This window comes from Chanodichthys erythropterus, chromosome 12 (assembly GCF_024489055.1).
Source record: "Chanodichthys erythropterus isolate Z2021 chromosome 12, ASM2448905v1, whole genome shotgun sequence".
Lineage (NCBI taxonomy): Eukaryota > Metazoa > Chordata > Actinopteri > Cypriniformes > Xenocyprididae > Chanodichthys > Chanodichthys erythropterus.
In genome coordinates this window covers 11,086,153-11,098,207 of record NC_090232.1, presented here as the reverse complement: position 1 = coordinate 11,098,207, position 12,055 = coordinate 11,086,153, and the positions used below count along the sequence as shown (strand labels likewise).

The window sequence follows — 12,055 nt, the reverse complement described above, 5'->3', positions numbered from 1 at the left end:
TCATTGTGATAATCTATATTACTTTAGATGAAGGATTACACTGTCTCGAGCACTAAATATGAGTCATAAACACATTTATGAATGTTGTATAGCCTTTAGAGACTTTTGTTGGCTTTTGGTATTTATTATAAAGCATGTTTTTCAGAGAGAGGTACTGTTTATTGTAATTAATTTAGTCTTTTCTTTCAGTCACCAGACCCAAACAACATGTTGGGACCACCCAAAGATGGCAGAACTGTACCAGTCATTAGGTAGGCCTGATTCAGATCAGATGTGCATGAGTAGAGTAGAGCTGGATGATGTATTGAATATTAATAGCATGCTCATGATCATCTTACTGGTGACTTACCAAAGATGGTGCTAAAAATGTAAATGGAGGTCTTTAATATGGCATTTACTGTATATTAATTTTAGTGAAAAAATGTGTGTGTGTGTGTGTATAGATGAAGAGTTTGGTTCCAAAACGCAATAACTCCATTTTGATTAATTTGAGTAAAAAGGTGTTTTCTTTACCAAGAAAGTGGCAAGATGAAAACCACTATTTTCTGTTTAAAATTTTCACATAACATCTTTTGGTTATAAAAACATTAAAAATTAAGATCTGCATTTTGATTTTAAAAGGTTTATTATTAAAACGTATTATTTTTTTTCCCAAAATGCAATGAATCCATGACACTTTTTTTTTTTTTTTTATGCAATTAATCCATCAATATAAAAGTTATTTTTCAATTTGAAAATACACAACAAAATAAGTTGATTCACATATATGACAGTCTAAACTTTGCCAATAATTATCTTATATACACGCATTTTTACTAAAAATACATTCAGCCGTCGTTACCAAAATGAATTCAACGCGTCATCTTGTTAATGTTATAAATTATTTGTCAATACTGATTAAAGAGTATCTGGCGCCACCGCACAGTTAAATAAACACATTTGCCGAGTACATTGGTATTAAAAACGGCTTTTTAAAAAAGCCTTCAGTGTTTACAGTGTGTGGAATGGTGCGCTGTGATTGGTTGAGTGGATATATCGTGTTCTGCAGAAAAAGACTGGCGTTTGTTGCATTTTGGAAAGAAAGGGATAAAACATCACATTTTGCGTAAAATTAATAAATGACTTTTCAATACTGACCAGATACAATAATGATTTTGGCACAAACTCAATTTTTTTGAAAATGGTGTTTATCACATTTTGGAACCAAACTCTTCATATATACAGAGGACTGGAGTAATGATGCTGAAAATTCAGCTTTTCCATCATAATAATCGGAATGGAATAAATTACATTTTAAAATATGTAAAAAAAAAAAAATGTAAAACATTTTTTTTTTTTTTTTTTTTTTGATCCACTTTTATACAAAAATATATTGTTATATAAATATACATAGATAAATTGTTGAAAAGCTGAAACCTTTTTTTAGCCATATAGCCCAACCCTGCTATGGAGTAGTTACATCTCTCACATTTGCGGTAATCAGTGTTGTAGTGTAGTTGCCCTTAAGTAAAATGTCAGATTGTTAGATGAAACATTTTTGATCAATGGATTAAAAATAGAGAAACTAATTGGATGATACTAGCTTGATGTTTCTGCTGCCTATTTTTCAGATCCCAACAAATAAGATCAAAATTAGAAATTGTCAGAGGCAGAGATGAGAGGTTTTACTGTGACAGTAATGAAATGTTACATGAACAGTTTGCTAAAATGAATGTCACATTTTCTCTTGCTAAACAGCGGATCTCAACAACGTACGGTTCTCTGCATACAGGACAGCAATGAAGCTCAGACGAATGCAGAAAGCTCTCTGCTGTGAGTCCACACAATTTACTCTTTGCAATCACACAGCACTTTTTCAGCTATTCATTCTACTCATGACAATAAGCTAAAATAGTCTTTATTGAGTCTCAAACCAAGTCTCAGAGAAAATTTTGTGAAGAGGAAAGAGATTTTCTTTATCTGTCAGATTTCATAGTAAGATGTAAATAATAAAGAAAATTTTAAAAAATAATAAAGATTACTAGTTTCCCACAAATTTTATTACACAACCGGGTTTTCTAAAGCAAACAGTAGTGTTTATTACTACTACCAAACCATGAACCTGCTGAGATGAATGAAACTCCAGTTTGCGTTTTGAGGAGAGATGCGCTATAAAATAGTGCTTTTTCGTGGTTTTACTCAATTCTCATTTTGATGATATTGATTCTTAAATCCCTAGAATGGATCCTTTAGTCTATGCTGTTTTCAATCGATGCGTGAACAAAACTTCACTAAATGTGACATGATGGATCGCTGTAGCGCCTCGTTCCAAGCGGCATGTGAAACAATCATCTTTACCACTAGTTATAGCACGAAATAAGCATGAATGAACATCGGAAGGTATGTTAAAAGATAAAGTATGACTTATTAAAATGTATTATGTCTCATGTATCACTCGATCAGTATTCATATATTCAAGTATGGAAAGACATCAGTAAAACAGATTGTAAACGATGTCAGGAAAACCAGTCAATGTCCATAAACTTGTTAGTTAGCTAGAAAAATGAATTATAGAGAGGAGCTTTTTGAGAAATATATCAACTATATTACATATTCATTATATTTTTATACTTAACCCGCTCTTCTATATTTAAGATATGTTTGAATAAGTCCATAATTAAAACAAGTTTTTTTTTGACAGCCACCATTTAAATGTTTATATATTTCAAAAAAAGAACATTATTATTATAAAAACTGCCTTATAACTACTGACCACTCAGAACATCTTAGCAACCCTTTAGCGATGACCTGGGATAACCCTAGAAACAGCATAGCAACACTCTAGCCACTCAGAACACATTATCAAGTTGCTTTTTTGTGCACAGTGGATCTTCTGGGCATGTCTGCAGCCTGTGAGGCCTTTGAGCAGCACAATCTGAAACAGAATGAGCAATTCATGGACATCATGCAAGTGATCAACTGTCTGACCAGCATCTACGACCGTCTGGAGCAGCAGCACAGCAGCCTGGTCAACGTGCCTCTGTGCGTGGACATGTGTCTCAACTGGCTGCTCAACGTTTATGATACGTACGTTTAACTTTTTTTTTGTTGTTGTTGTTCCTTTGCGTTTTTGAGATGTTGTGGGATAGTTCCATGTTCGAAAGAAGGTCATATGGGGTTGGAATAACATGAGGGTGAGTAAATGATGAAAGAGTTTTAAATTCAGGGTGAACTAATCCTTTAAATATTAGAACATATGAGTCAGAGAGAATCAAGGAGTTGGACTCAATTGGTACTCAGCATGTTTCTCAGTAGGATCACACTGAGCCATAAATCATGCAGTGTTTGTGCATGGAGGTGGTAGATTCCACAGAAGACCCCTTGTCTTTCCCCCAAAGTAAACTGAGAGAAAAACGTTAGAGGTCATTTCATTCTACGCCTGCTTTTTACCTAGATTGTCTTGCAAAGCAGTGTTTTTCTCAGAAGATGGGCTGAAGAAATGCAGTCGTAAAGGCTCCCTTGGGTCCTTAAGTCTTAAATTGTCATTTTTAAATGCGAGGATGAAAAACAGGAATTGCTTTAAAGCCTAATATAAATATTAAACTTCAAAAGACCATGATTTAATTAGATACACATAAGCACTAATAAAAATACAGTATTATGTTAGACACATATGCTTGCACTGTCTCTGACTACATATATTTAAAACATTTTAAACATTGTATTTTACTGAATAATGTATTTTTATTTTGATTAAATGGAGGCATAAATGTATGACCTTCTGGGTTTACCATATTTGATGCACCATTACCATAATTGTTGCTGAATTAAAACTTTCATTTTGGATGAACTATACACAAAAGATATTGTCGCTATTTTGTATTGTGACACAATATATTTTATTACACCCCTAATATTTACTTTGTGTTTAAATTGTAATATGTTTTAGATGGTCGTAGGCATGCATGTTTTATCTCCCTAATCTTTTTGAATGAGCAACTGGAAGTAGTAAAGCATAGACATTTCAAAATAAGAGTCTCAGTATATTTCGGGCTTTAATTTTGATTTAAATTTATTTGACAAGTTTACAAAACTGTACAAGAAATAAACAAATATTCCATACAATTTAAAAAACTGTCAAGGATAAAAACACAGAGCTATTGGCTTTTTCCATTGTTAACTGCTTGGTAATTAAAAGTCAAACATTATGCATCATGGGGAGTTGGATATTATTGGTTTTTTATTTACATAATAAAATGTATCTAGCATTTAATTCAACATGAGCTCTTGTAGTTTATTTTCTGGGCTGCCCTGACCAATAACATGAAGGAAAAACTAAGAACATTATTGCATTCTATATATATATATATATATATATATATATATATATATATATATATATATATATATATATATATATATATATATATATAATTTTTTTTTTTTTTTTTTTTTTTTTTTTTTTTAAAGCAAAAACAATATATTTTTCCCAGTGTGTATGGTATAGAAACACATTTTTTGTTCCTAATCTTGACTCTTTTATCTGCGAAAAAAGATTAAAAAAGAGCAATTGTCGGTCTTGCTTTAGTCATTTTTAACCTTGTTATTTTATTTTTTTCCCTGCAGAGGACGAGCTGGCAAGATTCGTACCCTATCCTTCAAAACAGGAATAATCTGTTTGTGCAAAGCTCACCTTGAAGATAAGTACAGATGTAAGTTTCTCTGCTTATCTTATGTGCTTCCTTCTTTCTATTTTGTCTCTAAGTCATAATTAGAACCAAGATATTTGTTCAATTTACAGAAGTGTACTAGTTGTTTACATCTCTCTCAGGTGTTTGCAGTGTCTTGTAGTGTGTTGTCATTGTTTACTGGTTAATAGCACTGCTGTAAATGCTGTTGCAAAGCTTTGGAGTTTGCTCTTTTGGACTATATAGCACATAGTATAGTGCAACAGCTGGAGGTATTCCAGAAATTAAGGTTAACTTACTGTTGCATATATCCTGAACTCTTGGTTCATGGGGTTTACAACAACCCCATTAGTGGGGGCAACAAAACAACGCGATCTGAAAAACAGGTTTAATCGCTTCCGGTTCAGGGATCTCATTTATAAAGCGTGCGTACGCACAAAGCGGGGCTGGAAGCATGCGTACGCCAGTTCCCGCGCAAAGGTTGTGATCTATAAAAACAAACTTGACGGGAGCAAACTTTGAGCAAACTTTGAGCCGTGCGTATGCACATTCTGGAGACAAAGTGATATGAATTGACATAGTAGATGTGCTATTTTCGATCACTTTTCCAGTGACACGCTATTTTAATGACAGCGAGGAGCGCTGGGAGCACAATAATTCCTCTTTAAACTAAACTGCAGATGTTATGACAAAATATTTTTTCGAGAATGACTATCAGTGATGCACACTTAACTTAGATATTATGGAAGACACTGCTGGATTCGGTGGTCGAACGGTCCGTTGTCCAGTTTGAATAGGTCCAATGATAATATCTTACTGTACAGCCACAGCTGCAGGAGGTATTGATGTCGTGTTAATGATCTTCAAACAATTACCATTTCAGCTTTTTTACCATCAGACAATTGTATTTACACTGCAATAAATAAGTAGTCCAATCTGTTTCCACTAAAAATAGCCTATAAACTTCCTAAAAGATATGTTCACCTCATCAGCAAAACTGCATAAATTTTATTTGAATTGTTTAAAACTATTAAAATACTATCTGGCCAGGAAATGAATGAATCAACTCTATCCTAAAACCTTTATCTGAAGTATTTTATACAATTTTGTTTTTATGGATATTTTGATATATTTATTCTAAAACATAAAGAGGATATTGGATGATCTTTATCAGTATAATGTGTGGCACAAATGGCATTTATAGTCCATATCTAATATTTTCCAATGTCTTGTACCTTTGATGGTGTTAACCATGGTGTCACGTGGTTGGGAACGTGTATGGAAATGATATGCAGATGAGGTTATGCATAGTAAAACTAGGCGTCGTAAGCTCCATATATGGTTATTTTGGGGAGGAGACAGGGTGGAGATGCACGTACGCACAATCTTCCGCTGACTGGGATTTATAAAGGGATTTGTACGCCGGTTCTGGCATACGCATGGTTTTATAAATCTGATTTTTTTTGTGCGTACGCAGAATCTAGCTTTTGCGCGTACGTACACTTTTAGTAGGGATCCTACGCATAGTTTTATAAATGAGACCCCAGGTCTTTTGTATGTGCTTTGTTAAATATAGAGCCATTTTACTAAAGATACCTTCAAAGGAGCGATCATGACCATTGTTCATCGCATATATGCAGATAGATATCTAAAGGTTTTTTATTTTTCTTATTATTAAAATTTAGATATTTAAATCAAATAAAATGCCTACCATAAAAAGAGCTAGCTAGGTTGGCTGAATACCTGGCTGAAGTCCATAACTATAGTCGTCAGTTCGAACTACCGCTTACGTGAATGCAATGAGACCTGTTTTCCGGTTTGTTAATTTGATGTTCTGCATAAAGCCTATAACCCAAACCTTGCTTCCTCTGGGTTGACTGAACTTGCTCCAGACCGGGTTTTTGAAACCGGCATATCCAGAGTATTTTTACATTGAAAACACAGAGACATTTTGCCAAGTCACCATGGAAACAGATGCAAAAAAGTGTGCCGTACTTCATCTTTCTTTTTCTTTTGTTTAATGGTGATTTACATTGTATATCGCCACCTACTTGGAAGCCGTGCAGTCATTTTTATAATCTCATCTTCAAAGGAGGTTCTGTTCAAAAAGTTACTATGGTTACTTACTTATCCTGAAAGTTACCTCCATTTTTACCTCTGAGTTTAGGTAATCTGTATGTCGCATAACCTGCTTTCTGGAATACCCCCCTGCTCAGAAATGTATATTTACTCATGTGGCACCGCAGAGCGGCATTTACATTAATAACAAGTGTGTTAATACAGTACACAGTGATGATATAAACAGAACTGTTCCCAATGGTGAAAACTGAAGAGCATATTTTCACAAGATATACACTACCATTCTTAAGTTAGTGGTTGGTGCGACATTAAAAAAAAAAAAAAAATATATATATATATATATATATATATATATATATATATATATATATATATATATATAATGCTCACCAAGGTTCATTTATTTGAGTAAAAAAGGTAATATTGTTAAATATAACAATTTAAAATAACATTTTCTATTTTAATATATTTTAAATATTAATTTTAATTTATTTCTGTGATGGCAAAGCAGAATTTTCAGCAGCCATTGATCTTTGATGGATTCAGAGAGTAGGATTCTTTAATGAACAGAAACATAACTATGTATGACATAATAATAACATAATTACCATACTAGGTATATTATGAAAACTGTCTTTGCAGACAAGTTTAATTGATACATGCCACTGAACATCGAAAAATTGGGTGTTTCATTCATTCAGTGTGGATCTAAGGGTATTTTTATTTATATATTAATGCATAATGGTTTTGACTCTGTCTCTGTTACCTGTTTCGCTCATAATTTCCTCTTATACTCTAGTTTTATTCAGAGAGGTGGCCAGTGCCACAGGCTTCTGTGACCAGCGGCGTCTCGGCCTCCTTCTGCACGATGCCATTCAGATCCCCAGGCAGCTGGGTGAGGTGGCGTCTTTTGGAGGGAGCAATATCGAGCCCAGTGTGCGCAGCTGCTTTCAGTTTGTAAGTAAACAAGGTCTACATTCATGAACTGATAACGTTAAAGCAGCCATGTAGAATATGCACTTTTGTAGCATTTTTTTTTCTTTTCAAAACAGTGGTACATGCCACACTATTTTTGTCTCATTCAATAAGAAACTCCCTTAATTTCATATGGTCTTTAAACATTCAAATGGTCTGTAAATTCATTCCAAAGCCTGTACATTTGTGTACATTCCCTCAGTCTATTCAGTGTTTTCATCAGTTTTATTTTCTTTTGCTCTGATATGAAGGCCAATAACAAACCAGAGCTAGAAGCTTCCGTCTTCCTGGACTGGATGCGTTTAGAACCTCAGTCGATGGTTTGGCTTCCCGTCCTTCACCGTGTGGCGGCCGCTGAGACAGCAAAGCATCAGGCTAAATGCAACATTTGTAAAGAATGTCCTATTATTGGCTTCAGGTATGGACCTTTTTCTTTAGTGCTATTATTCAGAATGACTGATTTTGCCTCAGGTGCTTTAAAAGTCTCAGCACTTTTTGTGCATTATTAAGCATTGCACCAAACTTCAAGGCAGATGTTGAAAAAGAAGATCTTTGTCTGTGTTTTTAGGCTCAAAAAGCTGCAGTGTTCATTCTCTTCTATTAGAGGTTTTATTGGTGGGAGAACACAGTCTTACTTTAATTATTTTTTATATATTTGACTTTAAAGTCAACTTGATATCAAAGTGACCCTATTTGCTTTCTTCCTGCTCTTATTTGTTGGTGTATATCTTTCAAAAGAGATTTTTGGCTTAGGGTCTGGCTCTGTCTTCTTTTATAGTCTGTTGCTTGATAAGTTGTCTTATACTTATTAGTGATCAACCAATATAGATTTTTTTTTTAGAACCGATAACAATAATTTGTGTGTTTATGTGCCCGATATTTATTTACTGTTTTTGACACGATTACAACACCTGAACAAACCATTTTATTTATAACAATCAATCCCTCCTTGCTTAGAAATCAAAACAAATCTTATTTATACACAAATAAATAGTGGGGTCTGAAAGTGCAAAAAATAAAAAAAAGTGCATATAAGCTGTTTAATTGGCTAAAGAGTGAAGAATAATTCGCTGGATAATGTTAAATAACTGAATAATATTCTCTGGAATATTGGAATATAACAAACAAAACATCCTTTTTATTGCATTTCTCAACTGGTATGTTATATCAGAATTATTATTAATAATGTTTATGTCATTCTAGATGAATATCTGCTGACAAAGCGCTGTTTATCTATGCATTTACACAGAACTATACTCAAACTGCGATCGCTCGCGGAGATAATAAATAAATAATTTCCACAAAGTTGTTTACTTGGATGTTTATTAGCGAATTATAATTAGTGTTTTAAACAAGTGAATCTTGTTAAGTTATATGTACATTTATGTAACACATCTAATTTGTGTTCAGTAAAAACTAAATTACAGTAAAAACGATAATATTGTAAAACATTATTACAATTTAAAATTACTGTGTTATATTTGAATATATTTTAAAATGTACTTATTCCTGTGATGGCAAAGCTGGATTTTCAGCATCATTACTCCAGTCTTCAGTGTCACATGATCCTTCAGAAAACATTCCAATATGCTGATTTGCTGCTCAAGAATTATAATACGTTTCGTATTAATATCACAGTGGAAAACGGTTGTAATGTATGTACTAGGTGAGTAAATGCTGACAGAATGTTCTTTTGGTTGAACCTTCCCTTCAGGTAGTATGTATAAAATCAGACTGTAATATTCTAACTATTAAGAGTAGGTGAGAAGAGGGAACATCTCCACCTGGAGGATCAAGATGCAACTACACCTTTCTTGGAAATGATCTTGCATGCATGTCTCTACAGATCCATGATGATTTGAATGTTTTTCCAATGACGTTAACAGTGATCTTATTGTTTGTGTCTGATCTCAACAGATACCGAAGCTTAAAGCACTTTAACTATGATATCTGCCAAAGCTGCTTCTTTTCTGGCAGAGTGGCCAAAGGTCACAAGATGCAGTACCCTATGGTTGAATATTGCACACCGGTAGGTTTTTTTGCATCACTGTGTGCTTGGCATATACATCGTAGATTACAACATGAATTGCATTGCGTTTAGAATTTAGTTTTCGGTTGTTAATAGCTAGCAGAGACAACACATTTCAAGATTAAAGTGGAGGTTATGACTTTTTGTGTCTCTGTGTCCTTTTACTTCAGACGACGTCAGGAGAGGACGTGAGAGACTTTGCCAAGGTGTTGAAAAACAAGTTTAGGACAAAGCGCTATTTTGCCAAGCATCCTCGCATGGGTTACCTTCCTGTCCAAACCATCCTTGAAGGAGACAACATGGAGACGTGAGAACCATGATTTTTTTTTTGTGTTCACTTCATTGTGTGTATTACCATCAGCTACTGATTAAGTAGATGAATTGTCAGCTGGTAGGGACATTATTATAAAAAGCATTGTGTGAATCACACTGACTCTAGATACTATCAAGAAAGCAAAATTAAAGTACCCCTATTATGCTATTTTAAAGATTCCTAATTTTGTTTTGCAGGTCTCCTGCAATAGATTTACATACATCAAAGGTCAACAAATACTAACTTTCTCATAATATACATTGCAGCATCACCTCTTTTCTCCCCGTGTCTGAAACCGTTTGATCAAGAAACCAGTCTCTCTAAACCCCTCCTTTCTGAGAGCCTTCTCTGCTCTAATTGGTCAGATGGCCTAGTCTGTTGTGATTGGTCTAGTGCTTACAGCACGTGGCAAACGAAACACTCATTACCATATCTGAATTTCAGCTCTGGATGCTTCCTCAGCACTTGAACAGTTGTATTGTTTTTTTTGTATCAATTCCAGCACAAGTCCTTATCCTTTTGAAATGCATGCAAAGTGGATTCTTAGCGCTGAAAACGGCGTCTTCTTGACATTTCGACAACATGAAACAAACTCTTCCAGGCCTCAGATACAACTACATTGTTTGAGGGTCAAAGCAGACATTGTTTGCTGGCAGCCAATAAAGACCATAGGCTGGCATTATGCAAATTTGTTACATTGTTATGTAGGTATGTAACAGGAAGTGAGACTGGAATTGCTGACGACTCGTTTCAGCAGTTCGGAATCTATTCTTTCTTTTAGGAGACAATAACTTTATTTGGTGTGTGCTTTGATCATTAAAACTCTGAAGACCTTTTACATTCACAAACAGCTGTATTACACTGCATGAAAGGAAATATTCGAAAAAGCATAATAGGGGCACTTTAATGTGTGTAGATGCGATAATGTAGTGTCAGCCATATTTTGAAAATAGAAGACTAATTGGATAGTCAATCTTGAATATTTAGACTGGTTTAGGGTCACGTTTGCCACACACTGATCAATGTTATTTTAGTATTTTTTATATATATATATATATATATATACTATTATTATAATAGAGTTTATTCAATTTATATATATAAAAATGTAAGTATAGCTATTTTAGTCATTTTAGTATTTCAGCTTATTTTATTTGTTTATTCACAATTTTTTTCTTCTATAATTTATATATTTGTTTCAGCTTTAATTTCATTTAAGTAGTTTTTTTAATAGTTTTAAACAAACCTAGTCCTGGAAACCATGACCTATGGATTACGCCTAGTAATAGACAGACAATTTTTTGTTGAAGGGGGTGAATTCCTGACTGACTCCTAAATAAAACATTTTCACTTTCTCAAAGCCTACCTACTACCTTCTCTTATTTGTTGGCATATTGCATATATATATATATGCATATGTAAATAAATAAATAAATATATATATATATATATATATATATATATATATATATATATATATATATATATATATATATATAAATGGTACTAAATGGTCAAACAGTATAATACTGGCATGCCACTAAACAAGACAAATAAAGCTGACTCTGAACTCTTGGTAACCTTAAATTGCAGCTGCAAGAGTTTTGCTTGGATTTTTTTCTGCTTTACCATGTGATTGATCATTACTCCTGTTCACAGTAGGACTGTTTATGCTGTGGAGTTATTTTCCCCCTGTAGAGGAGCAGCTGAAAATGTGTGCAGTCTGTCAGGCTAATTGTAAAGCATTGCTAAATGCATACACACATTATTCTTACAACATTAACCCTTTTTTATTTCCTTTTTCATTTCAACCCCAACACACAACCAACATTGAACCAAACTATTTCTCAAACACATTTTTGGAAGACCATTGATTGTGATGTGTATGTTATTGGCCACTGAAAATGCTTTTAGGATTTAACTGTTGTCATATCAGTGGGTTTGTGTGTTTGGTGCTTCTTAACCATGTCACCATCATGCTTTCAGTGCATC

At 33.8% G+C, this 12,055-nt stretch overlaps 1 protein-coding gene across 18 annotated transcripts in view; it reads left to right on the top strand.

The window, feature by feature from the left end:
- dmd (dystrophin) overlaps nt 1-12,055 on the top strand; it is a 134,721-nt gene that overhangs the window by 99,611 nt on the left and 23,055 nt on the right. For 17 of the 18 annotated variants that reach the window (XR_010896564.1, XR_010896566.1, XR_010896568.1 and 14 more), the window contains 8 exons: nt 190-251; nt 1,738-1,812; nt 2,865-3,066; nt 4,606-4,691; nt 7,546-7,703; nt 7,973-8,139; nt 9,639-9,750; nt 9,921-10,057. Coding sequence is in view for 13 of the 18 variants with exons in the window: in XM_067402505.1 (XP_067258606.1) it covers nt 190-251; nt 1,738-1,812; nt 2,865-3,066; nt 4,606-4,691; nt 7,546-7,703; nt 7,973-8,139; nt 9,639-9,750; nt 9,921-10,057 (999 nt within the window). In the remaining 5 variants the exon portion in view is untranslated. Of the gene's footprint in view, nt 1-189; nt 252-1,737; nt 1,813-2,864; nt 3,067-4,605; nt 4,692-7,545; nt 7,704-7,972; nt 8,140-9,638; nt 9,751-9,920; nt 10,062-12,055 lie in introns of those variants that run through there. The other variant, XM_067402517.1, reaches the window with a different exon arrangement.